We start from the raw sequence: 14,772 nt of genomic DNA, 5'->3' as shown, positions 1-14,772 counted from the left end.
ATTTAATGAGATAAGTTAAATGAACAGCATGTTGTTGTTTTTTATTCCATAAAAAACATTAGAACTTGTTTATGAAAAGAAACTGCTTTGTTAAAGTGATGGTTTTGGAAGATGTAAATGCAAAACCAGGTTACACTTATAGCAACGCTGACACGCCTGTAAAATACATATTACAGACATACTCACTGTTGACATAGTGAGTAGAGTGAAGTCGACTAAAACAGGTGCTATACGGTGTTACCTGGAAAGTGTATGGTAAAGGGGCATGGCATAGTTAATGTCACTTATCACCAGTGAGAGTGATTAAATAAATATATATGTATATGTACAGAGTGCGGGCAGCACAGTGGTGTAATGGTTAGCACTGATGCCTCTCAACAAAGTTCAAATCGAGGCCTTTCTGTGTAGAGTTTGCATGTTCTCCCTGTGTCTGCGTGGGTTCTCTCCGGGTACTACTTCCGCACCGTCCAAAGACATGCTGGTTAGGTTAATTGGTGATTCTAAATTGGCCGTAGGTGTGCATGTGAGTGTGGATGGTTGTCTGTCTCTCTGTGTTAGCCCTGCGATGAACTGGCAGCCTGTCCTGGGTGTATCCCGCCTCTCGCCCGATGACAGCTGGGATAGGCTCCAGCCCCCCCACAACCCTCCACAGGACAAGTGGGTGAATGATGAAAAAAGATGAATGAATGATTGAATGAATGAATATACGGAGTGCTACTTGAAAGTATTTGGTGGGTAACAGGATTTAAGGATGATAGTCAGCTTAAATCTCCCTTTATTCATAATTTGTCTGATTGTTGATTTGTTGGTTCCAACCTTAAGGACCGGTTTTGTAATCTATTCCACCCCGATGATCAACAACAACTCTTTTCTGAGATCTTCAGAAAGCTCCTCTGTTGCACTGAACGAGTCTCTTTACACTGGAAACACGTCTGAACAGATGGACTCTAGTTTTACGTAGCTAGCTTTTACATTAACTTGCAATCCTAGACGTGCACTGACTTTTGCACCTCTGTGATATGTAATATTGGCTCATTATCCTCAATAAACAAATACACAAGTATATTTTTTATCCTGTTTTAACCAAATTTTTTAACCAAATTAACCTTTTATCTTTTTAATGTAGTTTTTAATGCCATTGTCTGTTATGTGTTATTATTATTATTATTATTATTATTACTATGTTTCAAGACTTGTGTGAAAATCTGCTAAAGTTCTGAATAATTTTTGTGTAGAAATGTAGAAGACACTGAAGGGAGCAAGTACTTTTAAGTGGCACTGTATATATAAGTAATCTTATGCCAGTAAAGCAACAATGTTTTGACAGACTCTTCCCAGAATAAATAAATGAAATATATTTTGTTGGCTTTGTCTTTACTTAATATTGAATGCAGGACATTTAACTGTAGTCAATTATTTTTGAATTGTTGTGTTATTACACTTTGGTGTGTAGTGCAGTAGAATCAGCAAGTGCAATGTAGAATATGTCATATGGTGTAACTAATACCTGAACTAAATAACATGTACATACGTTTTATGGCTATTGACAAAGACACATTTAGCACCTTTTATTTGGGGTAAATAAACAACGGCGTCTAATTGTAGGCTTGATTGTGTTGACTGTACGACTACAGTCCCCACAATGCACTCGGCGCGTCGTTTCCGGTCCTGCGCCGTTTCTGGAGCGGATTGGAACCCGGAGTCAGGATTCGATAAATGAAGGGTCTTTTGCAGAAAAGGTAACGTGTTTCCCCGCTAATCTACTTGGGTTTTGTCCAAAGTGGAGACGCAGTTTCGTCGTGAAGGTGCAGCTGATGTGTCCGGTTCGCTCCGTGTGGCCCCGAGCCTCCTCCACTGCTCCCTGCCTGCCGCCGAAAAGCATCGACTCCGGTTTGAGGGTTTGCGTCTCCGGTCCATCCGCCATGCCGACTGTTCTTTGTTACATCTAGCGAAGAGGAGCCGCTCAGATCGGAGTTAAAACCCGGCTAGAGTCTGGGAGCCGCTCAGATCCTGGATCCCGTCTCTTACCGGGTGTTTAACATGAGCGCTCCAACTGTACCGTGAATACCAAAAAGCAGATCCTGTTGTCATAATACAGACAGTGTAGCCGGGAGGGCTGATGCGTTCAGGCACAGCTGAAGCGTCCCCACATTGAGTGTGTACGCAGGCTTGGAAGTTCAGTCACATTCATAAACACAGGTTTAAGAAGTTCACATTTAAATTCAGTGTGACTTGACTGCTGGACATGTCCCTCACTGTTTCCTGTTTAAGGCCTCTTATAAACTCATTTCCTCTCTTGGTAGGTTGGCATAATGGCTGAACAGACACCAGATGAGTTCATTTGTGAGTATGAATCCAGTCTTGCTGCACTGCTGTATGTGTCCAAGAGTCAGACCGGACTGTGCTGACTGGTGTGGTGTGTCTGTGACAGGGTGCGAGGACTGTGGTCAGTACCATGACTCTGAGTGTCCAGAACTGGGACCTTTGGTGACCGTCCAGGACTCCTTCGTCCTCAGTCGAGCTCGGTGAGTGACAGCTGAGGGTGTTGCATTAAATCGCTGGTTTCATCCCATCTTCTGAGCTGAAGTTTATTCTTTGAAGATTCAAGCCGAGCTATCGAGCACCCTGACCTCTGAGGTTCTGAAATCACACATTTTTTTAGTGTCATCTTATTAAATATTTGGAGAGATTGCACAAGTAGGTGACCTGTTGTAGATGCTTCAGTTTCTGGCACTTGTAGTTCCATCCCACTCATGCTAAATTTGTGACTTTCGGCAAATCCACATTTTATTTTCAAGTGGCCCTTAAAATGTAGTGGAGATATTCACAAAGGTGTACGTTATCTATGTGTTAATAAAAATGTAGGAGGTGATACTGTGACTTGTTTTTTTTTACTGTCACTTTATAACTGCTGTGGTCCTGCACCAGGTCTTCTCTACCAAACAGCCTGGAGATCAGACGGGTGGCTAACGGGGAGGAAGGGGTGTTTGTCCTGCGGCGGCTGGTCAAGAGGACGCGGTTTGGTCCTTTTGAGGCTAAGAGGGTGTCCTGTTTGGAGAAGGAAGAGGCTTTTCCTCTGAAGGTACAGCTTTATGCATCCTGGCCATGTGGAGATGACCTCTAGATGCTCTTATTTATTTTATATGGATGAGTGTCATCATTCTTAATCCTCCTCATGTTCAGATCTTCCAGAAGGACGGCGTGGTGGTGTGTTTTGACTCCAGCTGTGAGGAGGACTGCAACTGGATGATGCTGGTGCGACCTGCCACTGACCACAAGCACCAGAATCTGACGGCCTACCAGCAGGACGATGACGTCTACTTCAACACCTCCCAGGTACCATGCGCCCACCTTAAGCCTGAGCCTGTCAGGGCTGCAGACTGGCGATCGCCGCATTCTTCCCTCTGTTAACCTGCCTCCGCTTTGTGCTCTCCAGGATGTGCTGCCTGGGACGGAGCTGCGAGTCTGGTACGGCGCCTTCTACGCCAAGAAGATGGAGAAGCCCGTGTTGAAACCTCCGCTTCAGCCACCACTGCCTCAACAAGGTAGATTTATTCGGGCATTACCGAGCACATGATGTGGAAGGGTGTCACGGCAACAGCATGACTTGTCCCTTCTGTTTTTTCTGCCCTCCTTTAATCAGATGTGGCGTCTTCATCTGCTAAAGCGGACGCTTCAGAGAAAAGTGGGGCCCACTTGTCTCCGGTGGCTGAAGACAACAGTCCAGGTGAGATTCCTCAAGTCGGCACATGTTAGAAAAGTGTACTGATCTTGAGTCTTGATCTTTGGTCTGATCTGAGTTTACAATAACATCTGTTTTCTAAAAGCTTGTAATTGCATAATTGATCGTGGTAGGAGTGCGCCGCTGACTGTTTACCCGTTGAAAAGATCTCATGGTGTCGTGGTTGCTTACTCTGATTCCTCCACTTCCTTTCTGGTGATCACAGGCAGCATGCTGAGTCACCTCGGCGAGGTGAAGACGGTAGCAGCGCTTCCCGTGGACCCACTGCTGCCCCAGGAGGAGAGCCTGGTGGGCCCTTATGAGGCGGCGGAGGAGGAGGAGGACGGTGGCCCCGCTGCTGCTCAGCCTGCCCCCAAGAGAAGGCACAGCCGAGGCAGGAGAGCTAAGGGGCGCAGGCCTGGAGCTGCAAGTTCCACGAGCAAAAACAAAGGTGAGAAAGAAAAGAGAACAGTGGTCGAGTGCAAAAAAAAACAACGGTAGAAATGGTTCTAATAGAGATGCAGAGTAAGTTGGATAGAGATATGTTTTTCATGAAGCTTCTTGGTGACTCTCTTTGCCCAGGCATATAACAGTCGTACTGATTCATCTTAAATTCATGTCAGAAACTATAAACTGTAGTTTTGTTTGAATGTTCTTTTTCTACAGCAAAGGTTTTTCCTTTTCCTTTTGGTTCGCCTCCAGTTCAGGCCGAATCTGTGCAATTTCTTTGTCATTGTAGATAAATGCACACTGAGTGGCTGCCAGACTTTATGCTGTGATCAAGTTTTGGGTTTCTTGGAGACTACTTTATGCATCAAACAGTCTGCTACTGGGCTGAATTTGTTGGGGCGGTCAGACAAATTAGCAATCATTTGAGATCTTTTTAAATCTCATCCAAAACCTTTTCCCTGAAGGCCTTAAAGGGTTCTTTAGATCTGTGTGTGTGTGTGTGTGTGTGTGTGTGTGTGTTTGTGAGGACACCACACACTTCAATAGCAAAAGAAAATAGCAGAACCTACACATCGGAGGTTTCAGACTCAAGAGTCAAGTTGTCACCTTCGCAATATGTTAATGAAAAAACATAAAGGGGTGTGAAGTGCTGCTGCTTCTTCACTGTGCCACACGTGCCACACAAGACACAGACAGTAGCTGCTTCTACTACTTTCACTACTTCTTCTACAATATATTACACAAAAGAATAGATAAACAGAGGTTATACAAGTGGAAAAAGACTACAAAAGAAGATGAAATGACTACAAAATGTCAACTTTATGTGTCATTCATCATTCATCATTCAAAGCTGATACACTGTATCATCTTTATCAACGGGCACTATTTACAGGGTCTGAACTGATGCAAGCTACATCTTGTACTCTTGCTTGCATCAGTAAGATTCTACATGGATGCTTGAGTCTGATCAATGTATGTATGACACACATACACCAATTAGGCATAACATTATGACCACCTTCCTAATATTGTTTAGGTCTCCCGTGTGCCTCCAAATCAGTTGGGACTCATCAGAGAATGGACATGGTCCTTCTTGGGGTGTCCTGTGGTGTCTGGCAACAGAATGTTGTTAGTGGGGGGCTTTGGGTCCTATGGGTTGAGGGGAGGGGCCTCTGTGGATCATCCCACAGATACTTGATCAGTTTGGCAGTTTGACAATGACACTCCTGCTCAAGGAGTGTCATTGTTATGGGGTGGGGGCGGCTGGTCTGGTCTAAGTGGGTGGTACATGTCCATCCATATGAATGCCAGGTCCAAACGTTTCCCGGCAGAACATTGTATTGTCACAAGATGGTCAATGTTATTTACTTCTCCTGTCAGTGGTCATAATGTTATGCCTGATCGGTGTATGAATCATCTTGTTCCTGCTGCTGTTCTCTTCTCTCCTCTCTCTTTTTCTGTCTCTACCTGGCCAGCTTCAAGCAGATGAGTCCTACCATATCTGTTAGCTGGGTTCTTCCTGTTAAAAAGAGAGTTTTTCTTGCCACCGTTGCCTTGGTGCTTGGTCTGGAGGTTTCAGGCTCTGGGTTTTGTAAAGCTTCTTGAGACAATTTGTATTGTTACTGATGAAATTGAATTGAAATTCATTAGTGTAACTGTAATTTTCTGGCGTTCCTTTGACTTTTAATCTAGTCTCATCCTTGTATTAAAATGTTACTTTGTGTTTTGTGTTTATTCATTAGCAAATGTGTTGCATGCTAAACTAAGACAATTTGTTTTCTTTCTTTTTTTCCTTTTCACTGGATTCCTCATGTACAGATGTGAAGCCACCGGTGGAGAGATCCGCGCCGGTGGCCTCCGAGGCGTCAGCACCAGCAGCCGAGAGCAGCAGCCTGCTGAGTCCTCCAGACAGCGGGTCTGTCCTGAAGAGACACAAAGCCAGAGAGCACAAGAGAGTGTACCACTGCTCCCTCTGCAACAAGGTCTTCAAGAACAGCAGCAACCTCAACAGACACATCCGATCTCACGGTATGAGCACATTGGAGAACGCCGTTGGATTCCTTTCGTGGATATATTAAAACGGAGAATCCATCCAATTCATGTGTCCTCACAGGTGATAAGCTGTTCAAATGTGATGACTGTGGCAAGTTGTTCAGTCGCAAGGAGAGTCTGAAGCAGCACATCTCGTACAAGCACAGCAAGAACATGGTATGTGACACCCCGAACGGTTGCTCCGAGGAGTCGCTCCGCTGGTTAATGTCTTTGTTTTTATGTGCTCCCAACAGCCTGACCAAGAATACAAATATAAATGCAACACGTGTGAGAAATCCTTTCGCCTGGAAAATGCCTTAAAATTTCACAACTGCAGGACAGGTAGTGTAGTCTTTTCTTTCTTTTTTTTTTACTTTGACATGTTTCTAGTCGCGGTCATGTCATGTCTGATCCTGTTTTACGTTTTATTCGTTCTGTCTCCAGACGACAAGACGTTCCAGTGTGACATCTGCTCGCGATTCTTCTCCACCAACAGCAACCTCTCCAAGCACAAGAAGAAGCACGGGGAGAAGCTCTATTCCTGTGAAATCTGCAGCAAGATGTTCTACCGCAAAGATGTGATGCAGGAGCACCGCAGGAGGCACGGCGTGGGTGAGTCCTACGAGGGCCCGCAGCAAGGTTGTTGTTTGGTAATACCATTCACATGTTTTATAACTCGGTGACTATATAGCGTTCAGGTTCCGTTGGTTCGTGTGTAAGCAGTGCACAAATACTGAATAGATGTCTGTATAGATGATTCAATTCAATCTCACCCAGTTACATCACAGATCTCATTGTTCTGAACCAATTGAGCCAATCCCAGTAACGCATGACAACAACTTAACAAATGGGGAGAGGCTCATGCATTGTAGACCTGGATTTGGTCTGGATTTGGCAGTTTATTCCATTCCTCCTGGCATGCTTCACCACAACTGAAGCACCTAGAAGCAGCCTCATAGCATGATGCTGCCACCACTATGCTTCCCTGTATCTGCCCGGCAATACACATTTAGTTCTTGGAGTTTGTTTTGAACTCATGGAAGTAAAGAATCTTCTTTTCAGGATCTCAAACTCCGAACATTTTAAGTCTAATGTTAAAAATATAAAATTTAAAATATGGCAATTGAATCCACTGAAAAGAAGGAAAAAATCTAAAGTGTCTGAATACTGTTTACATTTGTTTACACGGTCGCATGAATCAGGCTCTGTTAATTATAGTTATATCTGGCCAGTCTGGTGTGTGTTTTTGGTGTGTGTGTGTGGGTGTGTTTTTGTAGCAGCTCCAGCTACACGTTGTCTCCATGTCACTGTATTTCCTCTGTTGAGACCTTAAGCTGAACTAAACCAATAATGCACGTGGACAGGACCAAAGCACATGAAGAGAGAGGAGCTGGAGGCCAACGGAGAAGAAGGGACCAAGTATAGGAAGGAGCCGTCACCCTGCCCCATCTGTGGCAAGGTGAGCACTCTGATTAATAGCCCTTGTGGCAGCAGGTCACATACCTCTTCATAAATCCAGGAGGGGAAAAAAATATAGCGTGGGTGTCTAGCTGTAGTTTATCAGCCACTTAAATACTGCTCGGTCTACATTTGTGTGCACAGGTGTTCTCCTGCAGGAGCAACATGAACAAGCATCTGTTGACACATGGCGATAAGAAGTACACCTGTGAGATCTGCGGCCGCAAGTTTTTCCGCGTGGACGTCCTCCGGGATCACATTCATGTGCACTTCAAGGTAAAAGTGGAGCTGCAACAGTTTTTGCGTTTTGTTGATGAACGGCTTCACCACATAGTGCTGTCATGGAAGAATGCTGCTCCTTTCCTCAATGCTAGGAGTGGCTGAAGCTACATCAGCACCTGCTTTACACTCAGATTACACATTGCATGACAAGCAATGATGACATACACCAATCAGCCACAACATTAAGACCACTAACATGTAAATAACATTGACCGTCCTGTGACGATACAATGTTGTTCTGGAAAACTTTTGGACCTTGCATTCGTGTGGATGTTACTACATGTATCACCCACCTAGACCAGACCTGACACCCCCACCCCATAGCAATGACACTCCTTGATGGCAGGAGCCATCCCCAGCAGAATGCAGCCTGACACACACACAAAAACAGTTTAGGAACAACTTAAAAACACATGAAAAACAGCACAAGGTGTTGACCTGGCGTCCAAATTCACTAGATCCCAAACTGATCAAGTATCTGTGGGATGATCCACAGAGGCCCCACCCCTCAACCCATAGGACCCAAAGGCCCCCACTAACAACATTCTGTTGCCAGACACCACAGGGTTGCAGTCACTGGTTTTAATAACATTAAAGAACTGTTTTTCATCCCAGGATATAGCCTTGATGAATGAGCAGGAGAGAGAGGGCTTCATCAAGAAGATCGGCATCTCCGCGGATGACAGCGACGAAACGGACGAGGACGAAGAGGAAGACGATCCTGAGCACCACAAGTACAACTGCAAGAAATGTCAAGTAAGCGCCGTCCTGGCGGGCGCGGAGAAACCACATTTTAGATTAGAAACTGTTTGGTCTCTAATTTTATCGTGAGCCGGGCCTTCGAAAACACGATGAAGGCCGTTCAGGAGTCTGTGGCAGACAGATATGGAAGGCCTTCTGATGTGTCAAGCTGAGGGGAGATTAACTCCTCCTGTTTGTGTCTCTAGCTGTCATTCGCAAAGGGCAAAGAGTACTTGAAGCACATCATGGAGCAGCACAAAGAGGGGGGCTACAACTGCGGGATCTGTAACCGTCGCTTCGCCCTGAAGGCCACGTACAACGCTCACCTGGTCATCCACAGAGAGCAGCTGCGCGACCCTTCAGTGCAGAAGTAAGACTGTGTGAGGCGAAAGAGCACACGTTGCACCTCATTTTTTGATTGCCCAATCAAGACTGATATATATATATTTATATATAGAGAGAGAGAGAGACGGTCTTTTGCATACTTATTGTGGAGCGTGTTATCGTTTCAAACCTCCTGCTCTGTCCCCAAGGTACATCCATCCATGTGAAATTTGCGGCCGAATCTTCAATAGTATCGGTAACCTGGAGAGACACAAGATCATCCACACAGGTGGGCAGCGACCTGAGATAAAGTGTTGATCTCTCACGAGCCAACAAGCTTTGTGAGACAGTATTTATAGTCACATATTACGTAATTCAACCTGTTTAGAGGGTATAGAAGGTGTCTTTGTTACAACTACTAATGAATCAAATGCATATAATGTGTGAGTGGTCCCAAATAGGTGAAGGTAGTTAAAAGAACAATGCTTTTCCCTGCAATATAGTGGGAAGTGGGAATATTTATTACAGCACTTATAAGTCAAAGCTGTATCAGAGTAAATGTGCTCTTTAACACTGCCCCTGCATGTATATCAACAGCCCGAAGTTGAAATAATGACCTTTCTCTGATTTTAATTGAACGTCTTGTGCACTTGTGTGTTTGAATATTCTTCCAGGGGTGAAGAGCCACGGCTGTGACATGTGCGGCAAATCATTCGCGAGGAAAGACATGCTGAAGGAGCACCTCAGGGTTCACGACGACAACCGAGACTACCTGTGTGCGGAGTGTGGGAAAGGTCAGGGTCCCTCGGCTGCATTCATTTTTTTCCTCACTATTCAATCAGCACAGACATTGGGTAGTAGATGCTTTAAATATATATATTTTTTTTTTTTCTGCAGGCATGAAGACCAAGCACGCTCTGAGGCACCACATGAAGCTTCACAAGGGCATCAAAGAGTACGAGTGCAAAGAGTGCAACCGCAAGTTTGCCCAAAAGGTCAATATGTTGAAACACTACAAGCGTCACACAGGTGGGTCACATTTCATGAACGCCGAGCATCAGTCTTGAGCAGACTATTGATTTGTTGACTGCGCCTGCACTTTGTCACCCCGAGCAAGACTGACAGTGCAGACCTCGCAGACAGTACATCATGTCACCGTTTGTCCTCACCTTGTCTGCAGGTATAAAAGACTTCATGTGCGAGCTGTGTGGAAAGACGTTCAGTGAGAGGACAACCCTAGAGACGCACAAGCTCATCCACACAGGCAAGTGTCCTGTGTCGGGGCGTCATAAAACCGGGCTCGGTTTGTGAACGTGGGAGTCTGTAATTTGGCTTTTTTTATTTCCCTCAGTGTGTTCAGAGCCAGAGAGGTGGAGCGAAAAGTGATTCCGCAGCTTTGATTTATGCTGCCAGAGCGCATTTCCAAAAAAGCACAACTGAACTATTAAAGGGCATGTTTACTGTAAAACTCTAAAAGCTATGGGTGGAAGATGGGACTTCTGGGAAAAGAGGACTTGGCTAAATTACTTAGCCTTGATGCCAGAAATGGAATCTCTGTTAGGAACCGATTATGCACCAGCAAAGATGTCTAGGTGCACCATTAGGGAGAGCTTAATGCAGTGGTGGAGAACTATCCGGTTGCTTGCTAAAGTGTGGTACACCAGACAAAAAAGGCTCGTTAAGATGCTAATATGTTATTATATAAGTCACAAATATGTATAAATGAATAAATAAATAATACAGATTGTTAAATAATTTAACTGAGCGTAGCTGTAGTCACTCTAAAATATTTTAGCCAGCAAACTTAGCTGAACCTCGGTAGCTAACAGAGGTTGTGTGCGTGTTTCCAGAGAAGCTGAGTAACCACATTCTTCTCTCGGATGCACACAATCACACCTTTGACCGCTCCGTGCTCTGTGCATGTACTGCACATGGACGGCTGTCACGTTCCCATATAAGCAGAGTGAAAAGTGACAATGTGTTGAAGAAAGCAGGGACGGTTGCTTGATGAAAATAGGGCAGTATATTTTGTTAATGTTTGGTTAAGACCAGGAAAGTAGGAAAACTGAGGAGAAAAACAGCGATGTCTAGAACTACAATAAACTTTAATTTATTAAGAAAGGTCTAGCAAGCCAAACAACACACATAAACCTGATGGGCTGGTCTAAATATCTACAAGAAGAGAAGCCACTCAGGCCAGTCCACAACGGTGTCTCCCCTCTAACCCTGTACATCCAAATGGCTATCTAACCCCCCATTAATGATTTATTCTCTCTCTTGCTGCAGTGGGTAAGACGTGGACGTGCGCGACATGCGATAAGAAGTACCTGACGGAGTACATGCTGCAGAAGCACGTCCACCTGACCCACGAGAAGGTGGAGGCCCAGTCGTGTCACCTCTGCGGGACCAAGGTGTCCACCCGCGCTTCCATGAACCGGCACCTGCGGCGCAAACACCCGGAGGTGAGCTGGGACAGGGCTGTCAGGAGTCGACAAGGCTCAAACAAATAGAGGAGTAGCTTTGGGACGGTGGGGTCACGTGTTCGATCCCTACCATGTACCACATCCCTGGGTGCCTTGCATAGCTGCCCGCTGCTCCTAGTGTGCTCACTTGGGTGCAAATTCACCTTTTTCACAACACATCCAAGTGGCTTCTTCAGGTTTAAATGCCTGGTGGACATTTTCAGTTTCTATTTGCAGCATCTGTTGGTGGTGTGCACCTGAAACTCACAAGTGACTAGGGTCTGTTAACAACCAGATACTGAACTGATTAACAGATTAACCTGGGTGGAGTCCTGTTTTTGCTTTCTTCTTTTCTTCACAATGAGTGGGTCTCTATTGACCAATCAATGGCCAGAAACTGCAGACTCAAAGGGGTTAAACTTGTTCGGGGACAGATTTTAAGACTGTGTTGTCTTACACAGATTACTTATTAAACTCCTCTTTCAAACTATTCGTCTTCTCTGGCTAAAATGTGGACTTTGCTGTATTCAAAGGATTGTCTCTTCACAGACATGATCCATATCATGACATCGCTCTGGCCCGGAGCTCTTATTGAGTCACAGACTGACTGAACTGTCGTCGTTCTGCTTTCTGCCCACAGGTGGTGTCTGTGAGAATCGATGAGTTCGACGACCTTCAGGAAAATTCGACAATAAACGACTCGTCTATCAGCATTGTTCAGGTCAGATTCTCCGGTGATGCGGTACACACACCTCGGTGCACGACACTGAAACGCAGTGTTTGGAAGAGCTCGGGATGATCTAGCAGAGGGGAGACAGCTGCTTCCTGGCATATAAAACAAAAAGAGAGCCAGTTTGAGTTTGATGAGCCAAAAGCTTTTTGCAAAAATGACGTTGACGCCAACCACTAGTACATTTCAGTTCCTTAAACTCTTGAGATACTTAAATATAGAACTGTTATGGTGCGAGTATAATGAGTTCCTTTTAATTCACAGCATGGGCTGTCTTTATAACATTACTACTCCTTCCTTTGTTCTGGCTATCACATGCATTAAAGTTTACCCTGTCACCGTCTGTGTGCTACTTCCTCAGCCCACTCTGACCCTGGAAAAAGACGGCATGTCTCAAGAGAGGCCCAGCCGAACTTGCCGACACCCCAAGAGGAAGCAGAGGGTTCAAGCCGAGCCAGAGCTCTCCGAGTCTGACGAATATGTTGACTTTACCGAGCCCAGGCACGAACCCATGACGGAATTCAATGCTGTCATAGTCGGCGACGAGACCGAGACAAGCTCCGCTGTGCAGAGCATCCAGCAGGTAGATATGCAGATTTTCACAGGCATATCCAGGTTCTTGATAAGAGCAGGTGGCCTGATTGAAATAGGAAACAGGAGCTGAAGTTTTTCTTGCTAACAGGCCAAATGTCCAGAGACAGCAGCTGACTAGACATTGATGATGGGAAGCAGAATGAAGAGAAATCCAAAGACACAGTTCCTGTCATTGATTTAACTGCTGCTTGTTTCAGGTGGTGGTCCTGACCGACCCCAGTGCTCCATCGGCCTCCTCCCCCAACAGCTCAGTGGGTCTTACCAACATCACCGTCACCCCCATCACCAGCCACGCCCCGGCCCAGTTCACCAGCCTGCAGCCTGTCGCCGTGGGCCACCTGACAGCCAGCGACCGACCCCTCACCCTGGACAACTCCATCCTCACCGTCACCTTCGACACAGTAAGCGGCTCCGCCATGCTCCACAACCGACCCGCCGAACTCGTCCCGGAGACGGTTGGCCCCGGCGGAGGCACGGCGCCGCAGTCCGTCGCTCACTTTATCAACCTCACCACTCTGGTCAACCCCATGGGGCACCAGCTGGAGGCCTCGACCCTGGCCTGGAGGCCCGTACCTGCTGCTGAGGGCAGCCAGGTGACCCCAGTGGTGGACGGTGCTCAGGGGGAGAATCAGGAGGGCCAGACTCAGGGCCCGGATCCAGGCCAGGGCCAGGCGCCCGCCCCGCAGCAGCCGAGCAGCTCCGCTCAGCAGATGTTCAGCTACTGAGCGCACACCGGGGGGTGCAGGTCACCTCACACTCTCAGACGTTGTAGACATAGTAGAGTAGATTTTTATCAGACTTGTACAAAGCTTTGATCACTGTCACCCAGATGCCTCTCCAGCACCACAGGAGCAAAACTGTAATGTTTTTTTCCATTTCTTATCATGACAGAAAGTGGCTGTTAATATTAAATAATTAAAAAAAAAGAAATTGTACATTTAGCCAAACTGAAACACTCCTCTTAAAGATTACATTTGAAACCAAAGCAACATGCTGAATATTCAAATGCCTTACCAGCCTTTACAAACATGCATGTTTTCATGACAAATCTGCTGCTCAAAAACTGAAATAGGAAAATGTACTAACCTGAAACAGATCCTTTTCTTTGTGACAAGTGAAGTCAAAGTGACTCCACCAGGTTATGGAAAGCGTGGTGGTTGGCGTATGCCCGAAAGCAGCTGACTGATGAGATGTTATTTTTGAATGCTGTAAACTGTCACCGTTGGCCTGTCTGGAAAGAAAACTGGAAGCTTTTTGTACTGTTATTTTTAAACAACATACCTCCTTCTGATGGCTTTCTCCCTGTTTTGTGTGTGGTCAGCAGACAGGTTTTTCTACATGGCAGTAAAAACGGACTGCGCCTGCTTGTGTTTGTTGCCGCCACGTGAGGAGCTCAGACAAGCTCAGACAGGCGAGCCCTGTCCCCGTCCCCCTCTCTGATGGCGCCAGTCCTGTGTTTGGACTCCCTGTCCCTTTGATACATTTTAGGGAGTGTAATGAATGCAACGCACCGCTTCGTAAGTGTGTACAAGCACACTCCACCCGTCTGCATTGGATTTTCAATAACATACGATCAGATTCTGCAGCAGATGTTAAAAATATTTTAGATATTAAGTAGCCATCATGAAAGTGAGTGTAGAATTTAAAAAAAAAAAATAAAAAATATTCTAAATATACAGTTGAGTGAGAAGATAGACCTCAAACCATATCTGGATCAGCCGCTTCTGAGGCAGGTTGAAGTTTGACACACGTTACTTGTAGAGCTGTTGCGTGTCTTCATCTAAAACCATGCTAAGCTCATCAAAATACAGCATTTAGATAAAAACCCCATGAAAATATCAGATATGATCTGAGGTGGCATTCATGACTTGCAAATATAATGAAAACTCTCTTAGGAATGGCATTCGTCAATATATAACTTTATCCGGGTTTTCCTAACTGCATCAGCTTTACATTACACTAACTTTTACTGACTGTTG

The 14,772-nt window shown here is 45.6% G+C and overlaps 1 protein-coding gene across 1 annotated transcript; it reads left to right on the top strand.

Moving 5' to 3' along the window:
* Positions 1-1,633: 1,633 nt before the first annotated feature.
* Positions 1,634-14,080, top strand: LOC311502900 (PR domain zinc finger protein 15-like). Its single transcript, XM_084565340.1, is given in 25 exon segments — positions 1,634-1,650; positions 1,652-1,739; positions 2,304-2,343; positions 2,432-2,525; positions 2,929-3,082; positions 3,184-3,336; positions 3,437-3,545; positions 3,644-3,727; positions 3,948-4,172; positions 5,990-6,199; positions 6,285-6,379; positions 6,457-6,544; positions 6,647-6,814; positions 7,567-7,661; positions 7,805-7,936; positions 8,558-8,698; positions 8,890-9,053; positions 9,217-9,296; positions 9,682-9,801; positions 9,905-10,036; positions 10,188-10,271; positions 11,294-11,469; positions 12,110-12,190; positions 12,561-12,782; positions 12,991-14,080. Coding segments are annotated over 25 exon segments (3,471 nt in total). The 5' UTR covers positions 1,634-1,642; the 3' UTR covers positions 13,519-14,080.
* The last annotated feature ends 692 nt before the right edge of the window (positions 14,081-14,772 follow it).

This window comes from Chelon labrosus, assembly GCF_963514085.1.
Source record: "Chelon labrosus genome assembly, chromosome: 17".
NCBI lineage: Eukaryota > Metazoa > Chordata > Actinopteri > Mugiliformes > Mugilidae > Chelon > Chelon labrosus.
This window is presented reverse-complemented; position numbering and strand designations above follow the sequence as displayed.